The 17,500-nt window shown below is 46.3% G+C and overlaps 1 protein-coding gene across 2 annotated transcripts in view; it reads left to right on the top strand.

Annotated features, from left to right (window-relative positions):
* LOC123991450 (procollagen-lysine,2-oxoglutarate 5-dioxygenase 2-like) overlaps positions 1 to 16,053 on the top strand; it is a 113,470-nt gene extending 97,417 nt beyond the window's left edge. For both annotated transcript variants that reach the window (XM_046293061.1, XM_046293060.1), the window contains 6 exons: positions 3,005 to 3,118; positions 3,522 to 3,587; positions 4,576 to 4,680; positions 5,567 to 5,713; positions 8,323 to 8,448; positions 15,064 to 16,053. In XM_046293061.1, the coding sequence (XP_046149017.1) occupies positions 3,005 to 3,118; positions 3,522 to 3,587; positions 4,576 to 4,680; positions 5,567 to 5,713; positions 8,323 to 8,448; positions 15,064 to 15,219 (714 nt within the window). In that variant the 3' untranslated portion in view covers positions 15,220 to 16,053. The remainder of the gene's footprint in view (positions 1 to 3,004; positions 3,119 to 3,521; positions 3,588 to 4,575; positions 4,681 to 5,566; positions 5,714 to 8,322; positions 8,449 to 15,063) is intronic.
* Positions 16,054 to 17,500: the final 1,447 nt, after the last annotated feature.

Here is a 17,500-nt window from a genome sequence, read left to right as displayed (position 1 = left end):
CGAATCCACTAATTTGAAGGGGTGTCCACATAGTTTGTGTATGTAGTGTATCAGTCCGTGAGAGCTATAGTAACGGAGGTATAGTCGCGGAGCTACTATAGTCACGGAGCTGCTATAGTCACGGAGCTGCTATAGTCACGGAGCTACTATAGTCACGGAGCTGCTATAGTCACGGAGCTGCTATAGTCACAGAGCTGCTATAGTCACAGAGCTACTATAGTCACGGAGCTGCTATAGTCGCGGAGCTGTTATAGTCGCGGAGCTGTTATAGTCGCAGAGCTGCTATAGTCACAGAGCTGCTATAGTCACGGAGCTACTATAGACACGGAGCTGCTATAGTCACGGAGCTGCTATAATCACAGAGCTGCTATAGTCACGGAGCTGCTATAGTCACAGAGCTGCTATAGTCACGGAGCTGCTATAGTCACGGAGCTATTATAGTCACGGAGCTGCTATAGTCACGGAGCTGCTATAGTCACGGAGCTGCTATAGTCATGGAGCAGCTATAGTCACGGAGCTACTATAGTCACGGAGCTGCTATAGTAATGGAGCTACTATAGTCACGTAGCTACTATATTAACGTAGCTGCTATAGTCACGGAGCTGCTATAGTCACGGAGCTGCTATAGAAATGGAGCTGCTATAGTCACGTAGCTACTATATTAACGTAGCTACTATAGTAACGGAGCTATGGTCACGTAGCTACTATAGTAACGGAGCTACTAATAGTAACGGAGCTATGGTCAGGTAGCTACTATAGTAACGGAGCTACTATAGTCACGGAGCTACTATAGTAACGGAGCTGCTATCGTAACGGAGCTGCTATAGTCACGGAGCTACTATAGTCACGGAGCTACTATAGTCACGGAGCTACTATAGTCACGGAGCTACTATAGTCACAGAGCTACTATAGTAATGGAGCTACTATAGTCACGGAAATGCTATAGTCACAGAGCTGCTATAGTCACGGAGCTGCTATAGTAACGGAGCTACTATAGTCACGGAGCTGCTATAGTCACGGAGCTGCTATAGTAACGGAGCCACTATAGTCACGTAGCTGCTATAGTCACGTAGCTACTATAGTCATGGAGCTACTATAGTCATGGAGCTATGGTCACGTAGCTACTATAATCACGTAGCCACTATAATCACGGAGCTATGGTCCCGGAGCTACTATGGTCACGAAGCTGCTGTAGTCACGGAGCTACTATAGTCACGGAGCTGCTATAGTCACGGAGCTACTATAGTCACGTAGATACTATCGTCACAGAGCTGCTATAGTCACGGAGCTGCTATGGTCACGTAGCTACTATAGTCGCGGAGCTACTATAATCACAGAGCTACTATGGTCACGGAGCTACAATAGTAATTGAGCTATAGTAACGTAGCTATAGTAACGTAGCTATAGTCGCGGAGCTGCTATAGTAACAGAGCTACTATAGTCACGGAGCTATAGTCGCCGAGCTACTATAGTCGTGGGGCTACTATAGTAATGGAACTACTATAGTAACGGAGCTACTATAGTCACAGAGCTATAGTTACGGAGCTGCTATACTAACGGATTTGCTATAGTAACGGAGCTACTATAGTCGTGGAGCTACTATAGTCACGGAGCTATAGTCACGGAGCTATAGTAACGAAGCTGCTATAGTAATAGAGCTACTATAGTCACGGAGGTACTATGGTAATGGAGCTATTGTAACGGAGCTATAGTAACGGAGCTATAGTCACGTAGATACTATAGTCGTGGAGCTACTATAGTCACGTAGATACTATAGTCGTGGAGCTACTATAGTCGCTGAGCTACTATAGTCACTTAGCTACTGTCGTCTCTGAGCTACTATAGTCACTTAGCTACTATAGTCACGTAGATACTATAGTCGCGGAGCTACTATAGTTGCGGAGCTACTATATGGAGCTACTATAGTTGCGGAGCCATAGTAATTTTCTCCTGCAGGTTCCCGGCAGTCATGATGCTTATTCCCCTATCCCCCTTCAGATCTATACATGTGAGAAGCTTCTCTCCCTAAACACATCCCCAACGCTCTGACCGTCTCACACTAGGCTAGCTGATCAGACCTAGACTATCAGGACAACACCATCAGTACAAACTCCCTCCTAAAACCACTTCAATAAAATCATAAATCATTATTTGGAGAAATAATTTGTATTAGGAACAGATGGTCTGAAATCCCAAACAAGCCAAACCTCTCAGCTGGTCAGCATTCTGGGAAAAGACAGAAAGCCAAGTCTGAGAGTGGGTCCAGTTCAGCTGCGTCCTTCCTCCTCCCCCCACAGTGCAACGCCAGACGCCCTCCCTCCCCCTATCATGTGCCCTCCCTCCCTTTCCCTCCGCCTCCCTAACATGTCCCCTCCCTCTCCCTACCATGTCCCCTCCCTCCCTGTTCGTCCCTCTATCATGTCCCCTCCCTGTCCCTCCCTCCCCCTACCATGTCCCCTCCCCCGTTCCTCCCTCCCCCTACCATGTCCCCTCCCTCCCCCTACCATGTCCCCTCCCTCCCCCTACCATGTCCCCTCCCTCCCCCTACCATGTCCCCCCTCTCCCTCCCCCTACCATGTCCCCTCCCTCCCCTACCATGTCCCCTCCCTCCCCCTACCATGTCCCCTCCCCGTTCCTCCCTCCCCCTACCATGTCCCCTCCCTCCCCTACCATGTCCCCTCCCTCCCCCTACCATGTCCCCTCCCTCCCCTACCATGTCCCCTCCCTCCCCCTACCATGTCCCCTCCCTCCCCTACCATGTCCCCTCCCTCCCTGCCCTTCCTCTCCCCCATTAATATCCCAGTATTATTAATTATTAATTGACATGTGGTTCTCATTGTTTAGTTTCTAAAACTCACAGCACAGTCCATCAGGAAGCCAGGGGTTGTTCTGTTTTATTCAGTTTGTGAAAACAGCTGTAAACAACTAAAGCAGATGTACATGAACTTAATGACTGATTGATGCATTGTGGGAAGGCTAATTTGACTTTCTCTGTCCGCCACAGGGAATGTTCATGTACATTACAAACCGCCATGAGTTTGGAAGGCTAATATCCACAGCCAACTTTAACACGTCACACTATAACAGTGATTTGTGGCAAATATATGAAAATCCAATGGTAGGTCCTGCCTACTTTTTGTTTTCTTTTTAAATATGTTTTGATGTCATGAGATACGATAGTAATTTGTCTGTATTGTTTGTAGTAAATTAAAAATTTGCTTGTGAACTCTGCTTGGCTGATAAGGATCTGTGATTTACTGTGGATTCTGGGTTGTGTACGGTACCCATCTGCCTCTCTCTCTCTGTCTCTCTCTCTCTCTCTCTCTGTCTCTCTACCCCCCTCTCTCTCTCTCTCTCTCTGTCTCTCTACCCCCCCTCTCTCTCTCTCTCTCTGTCTCTCTACCCCCCCTCTCTCTCTCTCTCTCTGTCTCTCTCTCTCTCTCTCTCTCTGTCTCTCTCTGTCTCTCCCCCCCCCTCTCTCTCTCTCTCTCTCTGTCTGTCTCTCTCTATCCATGTACCAGGACTGGAAGGAGAAATACATCCACCCCAACTACACACGCATCTTCACAGAGAACTACTTAGAAGAGGTGTGTGCACACATGCCAGGTTACATAGAGCTCATTCATTTAGTCTGCTGCTGGACAGACACACTATAGAGCTCATTCATACGGTCTACAGCTGGACAGACACACTATAGAGCTCATTCATACAGTCTACAGCTGACAGACACACTATAGAGCTGATTATAGAGCTCATTCATACAGTCTACAGCTGGACAGACACACTATAGAGCTCATTCATACAGTCTACAGCTGGACAGACACACTATAGAGCTCATTCATACAGTCTGCATCTGGACAGACACACTATAGAGCTCATTCATACAGTCTACAGCTGGACAGACACACTATAGAGCTCATTTATTTAGTCTACAGTTGGACAGACACACTATAGAGCTCATTCATACAGTCTGCAGCTGGACAGACACACTATAGAGCTCATTCATTTAGTCTACAGCTGGACAGACACACTATAGAGCTCATTCATACAGTCTGCTGCTGGACAGACACTATAGAGCTCATTCATACAGTCTGCAGCTGGACAGACACTATAGAGTTAATTAATTTAGTCTACAGCTGGACAGACACACTATAGAGCTCATTCATTTAGTCTGCTGCTGGACAGACACTATAGAGCTCATTCATATGGTCTACAGCTGGACAGACAAAGTACTATATAAGAGTACTTAACCTTTATTTTTTCTGATCGTCTTTCAACAATACCTCATGTTTCTCCATGTAGATAGAGTAGCATAGACTAATGCTTCCTAACTTCCTGAGTTTTTATTTTGTTTGTGAGTTCCTGATTTCATTGAAATTGTTGAAGTTGATAAATGTAGATTGATTCGTCTTCTGATGCCTCGTCCTTCTAAACGTGTGTGTGTGTGTGTGTGTGTGTGTGTGTGTGTGTGTGTGTGTGTGTGTGTGTGTGTGTGTGTGTGTGTGTGTGTGTGTGTGTGTGTGTGTGTGTGTGTGTGTGTGTGTGTGTGTGTGTGTGTGTGTGTGTCTCCTCTAGCCGTGTCCAGATGTGTTCTGGTTCCCGGTCTTCACGGAGCGGGCCTGTGATGAGCTGGTGGAGGAGATGGAACACTACGGGTCCTGGTCTGGAGGCAACCACGAGGTCAGAGGTCAAACATAGTACATACTGTTCCCTTTCCGTATACACCCAGTCAGATCTGTTATTATTACACAAAGGGCCGGGATAAAACAGAGCCGGCAGATTTTAAAGGCAATTTCCTCATCTGGTGTCCACAGAGCATCCATTCCCTTTAAAATGGTGTTATAGCGCCCCTTGGATTGAACCCTGGCCATGCTGTTGGTATTACTATTGTAGTTGGCAGATCTGACTTTAAAACAGCAATTAAAGGGGTTTTGATACCTGTTTTAATTAATGTGCGTAGTTTTATGTAGTGCTATATTACATGATTAACTTATGTTCATAATTAATGAGGTGTTCTGAGATACCTGGTGTCTGTGAGTCATGAGGTTGATCTCTGCCTAATGTAGCAGAAACGCCTGAGCGGCCTTCTGGTCCTGGCGAGAGAGAAAAAGTAACTGTGGAGGGGGGGGTGGTTCTAATATTAATATATGCACTGTTCAACCAATCCAGTGAATGTGGAGGATGAGGTAGGGTGGAGTGTCTCCTTGATAAGGATCAAAAAGAGGAAGTCTCAGCTCTCTTTCCATTTCCCCTGAAAACCGGATACACTCTGTTGTAGCTGAGGTAGGGTGGGGGGGTCACTGCCAAGGGGGGTCACTGAAAACCAACTCTGTTGTAGCTGGGGGGGTCACTGCCAAGGGGGGGGTCACTGCCAGGGGGGGTCACTGCCAGGGGGGGGGTCACTGCCAAGTCCAGGTCGTTCAGGTTTAAACCCACACACACCCTCATCTGTCATCATCCCTAACATCCATCACCCTGGAGACAGCAGTCTCTCACAGCCACACGGAGGAGGTTCTGGTAGGTTCTATCAATGTGCTGTTGTTGTTTCCTGGTTTCTTACTATCAGGACAAGAGGATCACCGGCGGCTATGAGACCGTGCCGACCGATGACATCCACATGAAGCAGATCGGTTACGACAAGGAGTGGCTACACTTCATCAGAGAGTTCATATCCCCCGTCACTCTCAAAGTCTTCTCCGGATACTACACCAAGGTATCTGTCTGTCTGTCTGTCTGTCTGTCTGTCTGTCTGTCTGTCTGTCTGTCTGTCTGTCTGTCTGTCTGTCTGTCTGTCTGTCTGTCTGTCTGTCTGTCTGTCTGTCTGTCTGTCTGTCTGTCTGTCTGTCTGTCTGTCTGTCTGTCTGTCTGTCTGTCTGTCTGTCTGTCTGTCTCTAAACTCAGCAAAAAAAGAAACGCCCCTTTTTTTTTGTCTGTTACATCAACCCTCCTGTTATATCAACCCTCCTGTTATATCAACCCTCCTGTTACATCAACCCTCCTGTTACATCAACCCTCCTGTTATATCAACCCTCCTGTTATATCAACCCTCCTGTTATATCAACCCTCCTGTTATATCAACCCTCCTGTTATATCAACCCTCCTGTTATATCAACCCTCCTGTTACATCAACCCTCCTGTTACATCAACCCTCCTGTTACATCAACCCTCCTGTTACATCAACCCTCCTGTTACATCAACCCTCCTGTTATATCAACCCTCCTGTTATATCAACCCTCCTGTTATATCAACCCTCCTGTTACATCAACCCTCCTGTTACATCAACCCTCCTGTTATATCAACCCTCCTGTTACGTCAACCCTCCTGTTACATCAACCCTCCTGTTACATCAACCCTCCTGTTACGTCAACCCTCCTGTTACATCAACCCTCCTGTTATATCAACCCTCCTGTTACGTCAACCCTCCTGTTCCGTCAACCCTCCTGTTCCGTCAACCCTCCTGTTCCGTCAACCCTCCTGTTACATCAACCCTCCTGTTATATCAACCCTCCTGTTACGTCAACCCTCCTGTTCCGTCAACCCTCCTGTTCCGTCAACCCTCCTGTTACATCAACCCTCCTGTTACGTCAACCCTCCTGTTCCGTCAACCCTCCTGTATAGTGCATGACAGAGTTCTTTAGTATATTTATTCGTAATTATCCAACAGCCCCTTTAGATCTACTGTTCGATGCGTCAGTGATTTATACGTTGACAAAGCAGATAATGACAAAGAGCAGACACTGTGTTCAGCCTGTGGATCCAGAAAGATTCCCTTTTGAAGAAGATTTCAATGTCCCCTTCCCCTGCAGGACATATTTACCATTTCTAGTCCAATGAGAGAACTAATAGGATGCCCAGCTTGTACAAAATGAGCAGGAACTCGATTTTTGTTGGTCTCACCTGTCCATATATTGCAGTTTTGTCATACAACCCAATGTCACAGATGTCTCAAGTTTTGAGGGAATGTGCAGTAGGCATGCTGACTGCAGGAATGTCCACCAGAGCTGTTGCCAGATCATTTATTGCTCATTTATCTACCACAAGCCAACTCAAAAGTTGTTTTAGATCATTTAGCAGTACATCCAACTGGCCTCAAAACCACAGACCATGTGTCCAGGACCTCCACATCCGGATACTTCGCCAGCGGGATCGTCTGAGACCAGCCACCCGGACAGCTGATGAAACTGTGGGTTTGCAAAACCAAATCATTTCTGCACAAACTATCAGAAACCGTCTGAGGGAAGCTCATCTGTGTGCTCGTCGTCCTCACCAGGGTCTTGACCTGAATGCAGTTTGGCGTCGTAACCGACTTCAGTGGGCCAAATGCTCACCTTTGATGACCACTGGCATGCTGGAGAAGTGTGCACTTCACGGGTGAATCCCAGTTTCAACTGTACCAGGCAGATAGCAGACATGTGGCCAAGTGGTTTGCTGATTTTAACTTTGTGTACAAAGTGCCCCATGGTGGTGGTGGTGTGGTTATGGTATGGGCAGGCAGAATCTATGGACAATGAACACAATTTAATTTAATTGATGGCAATTTGAATGCACAGAGATACCGTGATGAGATCCTGAGGCCCATTGTCGTGCCATTCATCCACTGCCATCCCCTCATGTTTCAGCATGATAATACACGGCCCCATGTCTCAAGGATCTGTACACAATTCCTGGAAACTGAAAAGGTCCCAGTTCTTCCAAGGCCTGTATACTCACCAGACATGTCACCCATTGAGCATGTTTGGGATGCTCTGGATCGACGTGTATGACAGTGTGTTCCAGTTCCTCCATACTCACCAGACATGTCACCCGTTGAGCATGTTTGGGATGCTCTGGATCAACGTGTATGACAGTGTGTTCCAGTTCCTCCATACTCACCAGACATGTCACCCATTGAGCATGTTTGGGATGCTCTGGATCAACGTGTATGACAGTGTGTTCCAGTTCCCTCCAATATCCAGGAACTTCACACAGCCATTGAAGAGGAGTGGGACAACATTCCACAGGCCACAATCAACAGCCTGATCAACTCTATGTGAAGGAGATGTGTCGCGCTGCATGAGGCAAATGGTGGTCACACCAGATACTGACTGGGTGTGTGATCCACACCAGATACTGACTGGTTTTCTGATCCACACCAGATATCTTTTTTCTTTTTAAAGATATCTGTGACCAACAAATGCATATCTGTATTCCCAGTCATGTTAAAGCCATAAATTAGGGCCTAGAAATTATTTCAATTGACTGGTTTCGGTCTATGAAATTGTTGCATGTTGTGTTTTATATTTTTGTTCAGTGTAAATGTGTGATTTGGGCTGTTCTCCACAGGGCTATGCGGTGATGAACTTCGTAGTGAAGTACACCCCCGGGAGGCAGGCCTACCTGAGACCCCATCATGACTCGTCCACATTCACCATCAACGTTGCTCTCAACAGCAAAGGAACTGACTTCCAGGTAAGACATTGTACTGAATCTCAACACAAACGTACACCTCTCTATACACCTGCCTCCCTATACACCTCCCTATACACCTCCCTCCCTATACACCTGCCTCCCTATACACGTCCCTATACACCTCCCTCCCTATACAGCTCCCTATACACCTCCCTCCCTATACACCTCCCTATACACCTCCCTCCCTATACACCTCCCTGTACACCTCCCTGTACACCTCCCTATACACCTCCCTATACACCTCCCTATACACCTCCCTATACACCTCCCTCACTATACACCTCCCTCACTATACACCTCCCTGTACACCTCCCTGTACACCTCCCTATACACCTCCCTATACACCTCCCTATACACCTCCCTATACACCTCCCTATACACCTGCCTCCCTATACACCTCCCTATACACCTCCCTATACACCTGCCTCCCTATACAGCTCCCTATACACCTCCCTATACACCCCCCTCCCTATACACCTGCCTATACACCTCCCTCCCTATACACCTCCCTATACACCTCCCTATACACCTCCCTATACACCTCCCTATACACCTCCCTATACACCTCCCTATACACCTCCCTATACACCTCCCTATACACCTCCCTATACACCTCCCTATACACCTCCCTCCCTATACACCTCCCTATACACCTCCCTATACACCTCCCTCCCTATACACCTCCCTATACACCTCCCTATACACCTACCTCCCTATACATCTCCCTCCCAATACACCTCCCTATACACCTCCCTCCCTATACACCTCCCTATACACCTCCCTCCCTATACACCTCCCTCCCTATACACCTCCTTCCCTATACACCTCCCTCCCTATACACCTCCCTCTACACCTCCCTCCCTGTACACCTCCCTATACACCTCCCCCCCTATACACCTCCCTCCCTGTACACCTCCCTGTACAACTCCCTATACCCTCACTATACACCTCCCTATACACCTCCCTCCCTATACACCTCCCTATACACCTCCCTGTACACCTCCCTCCCTATACACCTCCCTCCCTATACACCTCCCTATACACCTCCCTATACACCTCCCTATACACCTCCCTATACACATCCCTCCCTATACACCTCCCTATACACCTCCCTATACACCTCCCTGTACATCTCTCTCCATATCTATCTCCCTCTCTATACACCTCCCTCCCTATACACCTCCCTGTACACCTCCCTATACACCTCCCTATACACCTCCCTGTACATCTCTTTCCATATCTATCTCCCTCTCTATACACCTCCCTCCCTATACACCTCCCTATACACCTCCCTCCCTGTACACATCCCTGTACACATCCCTATACACCTCCCTACACATCTCCCTCCCTATACACCTCCCTCCCTATACACCTCCCTATACACCTCCCTATACACCTCCCTCCCTACACACCTCCCTATACACCTCCCTACACATCTCCCTCCCTATACACCTCCCTCCCTATACACCTCCCTCCCTATACACCTCCTTATACACCTCCCTATACACCTCCCTCCCTGTACACCTCCCTATACACCTCCCTCCCTATACACCTCCCTATACACCTCCCTGTACACCTCCCTATACACCTCCCTGTACACCTCCCTGTACACCTCCCTGTACACCTCCCTATACACCTCCCTGTACACCTCCATCCCTATACACATCCATATACACCTCCCTATACACCTCCCTGTACACCTCCTCCCTATACACCTCCCTGTACACCTCCCTCCCTATACACATCCATATACACCTCCCTATACACCTCCCTGTACATCTCCCTATACACCTCCCTGTACACCTCCCTGTACACCTCCCTATACACCTCCCTATACACCTCCCTATACACCTCCCTCCCTATACACCTCCCTCCCTATACACCTCCCTATACACCTCCCTGTACACCTCCCTGTACTCCTCCCTCCCTATACACCTCCCTGTACACCTCCCTATACACCTCCCTCCCTATACACCTCCCTATACACCTCCCTGTACACCTCGCTATACATCTCCCTGTACGCCTCCCTGTACACCTCCCTGTACGCCTCCCTGTACACCTCCCTATACACCTCCCTCCCTATACACCTCCCTCCCTATACACCTCCCTATACACCTCCCTGTACATATCCCTATACACCTCCCTCCCTATACACCTCCCTGTACACCTCCCTCCCTATACACCTCCCTATACGCCTCCCTCCCTATACACCTGCCTATACACCTCCCTCCCTATACACCTCCCTCCCTATACACCTCCCTATACACCTCCCTATACACCTCCCTATACACCTCCCTCCCATATACACCTCCCTATACACCTCCCTATACGCCTCCCTCCCTATACACCTCCCTATACGCCTCCCTATACGCCTCCCTCCCTATACACCTCCCTGTACACCTCCCTGTACACCTCCCTATACACCTCACTGTATATCTCCCTATACACCTCCCTCCCTGTACACCTCCCTGTACACCTCCCTATACACCTCCCTGTACACATCCCTATACACCTCCATCCCTATACACCTCCCTGTACATCTCCCTATACACCTCCCTCCCTATACACCTCCCTATACACCTCCCTATACACCTCCCTCCCTATACACCTCCCTATACACGTCCCTCCCTATACACCTCCCTGTACACCTCCCTGTACACCTCCCTATACACCTCCCTGTACACATCCCTATACACCTCCCTATACATCTCCCTATACACCTCCCTCCCTATACACCTCCCTCCCTATACACCTCCCTATACAGAGTTCTGTTCCCCACAGTGTTGTGTTCTATCTCCACAGTGTTGTGTTCTATCTCCTAGTGGACAGTGTTGTGTTCTATCTCCTAGTGGACAGTGTTGTGTTCTATCCCCACAGTGTTGTGTTCTATCCACAGTGTTGTGTTCTATCTCCTAGTGGACAGTGTTGTGTTCTATCCCCACAGTGTTGTGTTCTATCCCCACAGTGTTGTGTTCTATCCCCACAGTGTTGTGTTCTATCCCCACAGTGTTGTGTTCTATCTCCACAGTGTTGTGTTCTATCTCCTAGTGGACAGTGTTGTGTTCTATCTCCTAGTGGACAGTGTTGTGTTCCATCTCCTAGTGGACAGTGTTGTGTTCTATCTCCTAGTGGAGAGTGTTGTGTTCCATCTCCTAGTGGACAGTGTTGTGTTCTATCTCCTAGTGGAGAGTGTTGTGTTCTATCTCCTAGTGGACAGTGTTGTGTTCTATCTCCATAGTGTTGTGTTCTATCTCCTAGTGGACAGTGTTCTGTTCTATCTCCTAGTGGACAGTGTTGTGTTCTATCTCCTAGTGGACAGTGCTGTGTTCTATCCCCACAGTGTTGTGTTCTATCCCCACAGTGTTGTGTTCTATCCCCACAGTGTTGTGTTCTATCTCCTAGTGGACAGTGTTGTGTTCTATCCCCACAGTGTTGTGTTCTATCTCCTAGTGGACAGTGTTGTGTTCTATCTCCTAGTGGACAGTGTTGTGTTCTATCTCCACAGTGTTGTTTTCTATCTCCACAGTGTTGTGTTCTATCCCCACAGTGTTGTGTTCTATCCCCACAGTGTTCTGTTCTATCCCCACAGTGTTGTGTTCTATCTCCTAGTGGAAAGTGTTTTGTTCTATCCTCACAGTGTTCTGTTCTATCCCCACAGGGTTGTGTTTTATCTCCTAGTGGACAGTGTTTTGTTCTATCCCCACAGTGTTCTGTTCTATCCCCACAGTGTTGTGTTCTATCTCCTAGTGGACATTGTTTTGTTCTATCCCCACAGTGTTCTGTTCTATCCCCACAGTGTTGTGTTCTATCTCCCAGTGGACAGTGTTGTGTTCTATCTCCTAGTGGACAGTGTTGTGTTCTATCTCCTAGTGGACAGTGTTCTGTTATATCTCCTAGTGGACAGTGTTGTGTTCTATCTCCTAGTGAACAGTGTTGTGTTCTATCCCCACAGTGTTGTGTTCTATCTCCTAGTGAGCAGTGTTCTGTTCTATCTCCACAGTGTTCTGTTCTATCTCCACAGTGTTCTGTTCTATCTCCACAGTGTTCTGTTCTATCTCCACAGTGTTGTGTTCTATCTCCTAGTGGACAGTGTTGTGTTCTATCTCCACAGTGTTGTGTTCTATCCCCACAGATTTGTGTTCTATCCCCACAGTGTTGTGTTCTATCTCCACAGTGTTCTGTTCTATCCCCACAGTGTTGTGTTCTATCTCCTAGTGGACAGTGTTGTGTTCTATCTCCTAGTGGACAGTGTTGTGTTCTATCCCCACAGTGTTGTGTTCTATCCCTACAGTGTTGTGTTCTATCCCCACAGTGTTGTGTTCTATCCCCACAGTGTTGTGTTCTATCTCCACAGTGTTGTGTTCTATCCCCACAGTGTTGTGTTCTATCCCCACAGTGTTGTGTTCTATCTCCTAGTGGACAGTGTTGTGTTCTATCTCCACAGTGTTGTGTTCTATCCCCACAGTGTTGTGTTCTATCCCCACAGTGTGGTGTTCTATCCCCACAGTGTTGTGTTCTATCCCCACAGTGTTGTGTTCTATCCACACAGTGTTGTGTTCTATCCACAGTGTTGTGTTCTATCCCCACAGTGTTGTGTTCTATCCACAGTGGTGTGTTCTATCCACAGTGTTGTGTTCTATCCCCACAGTGTTGTGTTCTATCCACAGTGTTGTGTTCTATCTCCACAGTGTTGTATTCTATCTCCACAGTGTTGTGTTCTATCCCCACAGTGTTGTGTTCTATCCCCACAGTGTTGTGTTCTATCCACAGTATTGTGTTCTATCTCCACAGTGTTGTGTTCTATCTCCTAGTGGACAGTGTTGTGTTCTATCCCCACAGTGTTGTGTTCTATTTCCACAGTGTTGTGTTCTATCCCCAGTGTAGTAGCTACTATCTTGTCTCATCGCTACGGGCTCGGGGAGACGGAGGTTGAAAGTCATGCGTCCTCCGATACACAACCCAACCAAGCCACACTGCTGCTTAACACAGCGAGCACTGGCCCACTGTGCCACCCGGGTTCTATGACATCGTTTGTAAATGATGTCTGATTGTTGGAGTGTGCCCCTGGCTATCTGTACATTTTTAAAACAAGAAAATGGTGCTGTCTGCTTCGCTTAATACAGTGAGGGAAAAAAGTGTTTGATCCCCTGCTGATTTGCCCACTGAGAAAGAAATGATCAGTCTATAATTTTATTGGTATTTTATTTGAACAGTGAGAGACAGAATAACTGAGATTTGGAGCACTCCCTTTAAGAGTGTGCTCCTATTCTCATCTTGTTACCTGTATTTTTTATTTCACCTTTATTTAACCAGGTAGGCTAGTTGAGAACAAGTTCTCATTTGCAACTGCGACCTTGCCAAAATAAAGCATAGCAGTGTGAACAGACAACACAGAGTTACACATGGAGTAAACAATTAACAAGTCAATAACACAGTAGAAAAAAAATGGGCAGTCTATATACAATGTGTGCAAAAGGCATGAGGAGGTAGGCGGATAAATACAATTTTGCAGATTAACACTGAGTGATAAATGATCAGATGGTCATGTACAGGTAGAGATATTGGTGTGCAAAAGAGCAGAAAAGTAAATAAATAAAACACACCTGGGAATAAAACACACCTGGGGGTCAAATACTTATTTCCCTCATTAAAATGCAAATCAATTTATAACATTTTTGACATGCGTTTTCCTGGATTTTTTGTTGTTATTCTGTCTCTCACTGTTCAAATAAACCTACCAATAAATTATAGACTGATCATTTCTTTCTCAGTGGGCAAATCAGCAGGGGATCAAATACCTTTTCCCCTTACTGTATATGGAATTACAAAGTATCTATACTTAAGTATTTTTTAGCAGTTACATTTACTTTTGATACTTATGTATATTTAAAACCAAATACTTTTAGACTTTTACTCAAGTAGTATCTTACTGGGTAACTTTCACTTTTACTTAAACTTTCTAGTAAGGTGTCTTTACTTTTAATCAAGTATGACAATTAGGTACTTTTTCCACCGCTGCCCCCCCTCTCCTCTGTCCCCCCCTTCTCTCTTTCTCTATAATTCTACTCCCCCTCTTTCTCTCACTCCCCCCGCCCTCTCCCTCTCCCTCTCCCTCTCCCTCTCCCTCTCCCTCTCTCCCTCTCCCTCTCCCTCTCTCTCTCTCTTTCTCTATAATTCTACTCCCCCTCTTTCTCTCGCTCCCCCCCCTCTCTCTCTCTCTCTCTCTCTCTCTCTCTCTCTCTCTCTCTCTCTCTCTCTCTCTCTCTCTCTCTCTCTGTCTCTCTGTCTCTCTCTGTCTCTGTCTCTGTCTCTGTCTCTGTCTCTGTCTCTGTCTCTGTCTCTGTCTCTGTCTCTGTCTCTGTCTCTCTCTCTCTCTCTCTCTCTCTCTCTCTCTCTCTGTCTCTGTCTCTGTCTCTCTCTCACTGTCTCTGTCTCTGTCTCTGTCTCTCTATCTCTCTCTCTGTCTCTCTCTCTGTCTCTGTCTCTGTCTCTGTCTCTGTCTCTGTCTCTGTCTCTGTCTCTGTCTCTGTCTCTCTCTCACTGTCTCTGTCTCTGTCTCTGTCTTTGTCTCTGTCTCTTCTCTGTCTCTGTCTCTGTCTCTCTCTCTCTCTCCAGGGTGGAGGCTGTCGGTTCCACAGGTATAACTGCTCCGTAGATTCTCCCAGGAAGGGCTGGAGTTTCATGCACCCAGGCCGTCTGACACACCTCCACGAAGGCCTGCCCACCACCAACGGAACTCGCTACATTGCTGTCTCCTTCATCGACCCTTGAACTCTACACTACGCTAGCATAGGATTTGATCAGGTTTCATTTTTGTAAAAAAAAAAGTGTTTAAATTTGATCTATTTTGTTTGTAATGATAAAGTGCCTTGTGTTGTACTTTATACATTTTTACTGATGCCAGTTACTGTACAAATAAATCAATAAATAGTTTAAAAAGACAAAAGGAATTGTGGGTAATGTCATGCCAGAGTCAGACGATCCCCTTCATTTGAAACTCTCCGTCAAACAGAGTGTGGTGTCATGAAGGGACGTGATGTCATCACTGTCAGTCAGCGGTTTAGGTTCCTTCTTCATCTTCATCTTCACTCTATACTGTAATAATCATTATTTATTAGTCAGCGATCCAACTCTTAAGGAAAAAAATGTGTTAAGGATTAATGCCAACAGGCATTCCTGGCTTGTCTTAGCTGTTTTAATTCAATTACTTGTTTGTATGTTTCACATTAAGTTGTCTAGTTTTGAAACCATTTTCCATGTTCTGTCTACACCTTTTTTGTAAACTTTGGGTTGCAGTTTGTTACCTGATGTTAATATGACCTACATGCCCAAGGAAATATATTTACATTTTTGGTAACTCAGCACACGAGATAATAAAATATATGACATCGGAATTGAATATGAATTCTGGAATTCTAGTTCGATATTGTCAAAAAATATTTTACTTTGATTGTTTACATGATTGTAAGGCGTTGATGACGTTTCCTGAACTGAAACATTTTAGAGATGTTTACATTCTCTGAAAGTTGTTTGTGAATGAACTTTGAACCTAAGTTAACTTATTGTGAAATTGATGGAAACGGAATAAAATATGTTAAAAAAAAAAACAAACGTGAATAGCGATTTTGTTTTCTTTCTCGCTTCCCTTCAACTGCATTTGGAGAAATGATCCTCGATGACCCGATAGTCAACAGGAGACGTGGAAGTTCTAGCTACGAACAGCTTATAGTTTCCCCCTCTATTGTCACTTCTATCTCTGCATTGCCTCAAGGAAAAGATTGCAATCTGTGCATGGAATTTAGACTTCATCAGAAATGCCTGTTCACCCGTATTGTGTTTTTAAAAAATGTCTCAAGAACAGTTCATCTTAATCACCCCTCACCAACACACACACACACACACACACACACACACACACACACACACACACACACACACACACACACACACACACACACACACACACACACACACACACACACACACACACACACACACACACACACACACACACACACACACACACACACACACACACACACACACACACACACGTGCAGAATCAATCACTGGCAGTGCAGAATGCATGACCCCAGTTTGGCTAGGGAGTGGTACTATGCTTCATTGAGAGGTGGGTCTGTACTGTCTCTGTGTTGATGTGTAGAGTGAACATTCAGAACACTGTGTAGAGTGAACATTTAGTACACTGTGAACATTCAGTACACTGTGTAGAGTGAAGATTCAGAACACTGTGTAGAGTGAACATTTAGTACACTGTGAACATTCAGTACACTGTGTAGAGTGAACATTTAGTACACTGTGAACATTCAGAACACTGTGTAGAGTGAACATTTAGTACACTGTGAACATTCAGTACACTGTGTAGAGTGAAGATTCAGAACACTGTGTAGAGTGAACATTTAGTACACTGTGAACATTCAGTACACTGTGTAGAGTGAACATTTAGTACACTGTGAACATTCAGAACACTGTGTAGAGTGAAGATTCAGTACACTGTGTAGAGTGAAGATTCGGTACACTGTGTAGAGTGAACATTCAGTACACTGTGTAGAGTGAAGATTCAGAACACTGTGTAGAGTGAAGATTCAGTACACTGTGTAGAGTGAACATTCAGTACACTGTGTAGAGTGAAGATTCAGTACACTGTGAAAATGCAGTGCACTGTGTAGAGTGAAGATTCAGTACACTGTGAACATTCAGTACACTGTGTAGAGTGAAGATTCAGTACACTTTGTAGAGTGAAAATGCAGTGCACTGTGTAGAGTGAAGATTCAGTGTAGTTCAGTTTACTCAGAGTATTAGTGGGCACAAATGCATGCTAACCACCTGAAGGCAAGCTATAGACTTTACACAGTTAGAGTGAGAAGTTGGAGAACGAGGGAGAAGTTGGAGGATGAGGGAGAAGTTGGAGGAGGAAGAGGGAGAAGTTGGAGGAGGAAGAGGGAGACGTTGGAGGAGGAAGAGGGAGAAGTTGGAGGGAGAGGAAGACGTTGGAGGGGGAGGGAGACGTTGGAGGGAGAGGGAGATGTTG

The sequence above is a fragment of the Oncorhynchus gorbuscha genome, linkage group LG12, assembly GCF_021184085.1.
Source record: "Oncorhynchus gorbuscha isolate QuinsamMale2020 ecotype Even-year linkage group LG12, OgorEven_v1.0, whole genome shotgun sequence".
NCBI classification, from domain to species: domain Eukaryota; kingdom Metazoa; phylum Chordata; class Actinopteri; order Salmoniformes; family Salmonidae; genus Oncorhynchus; species Oncorhynchus gorbuscha.
This window is presented reverse-complemented; position numbering and strand designations above follow the sequence as displayed.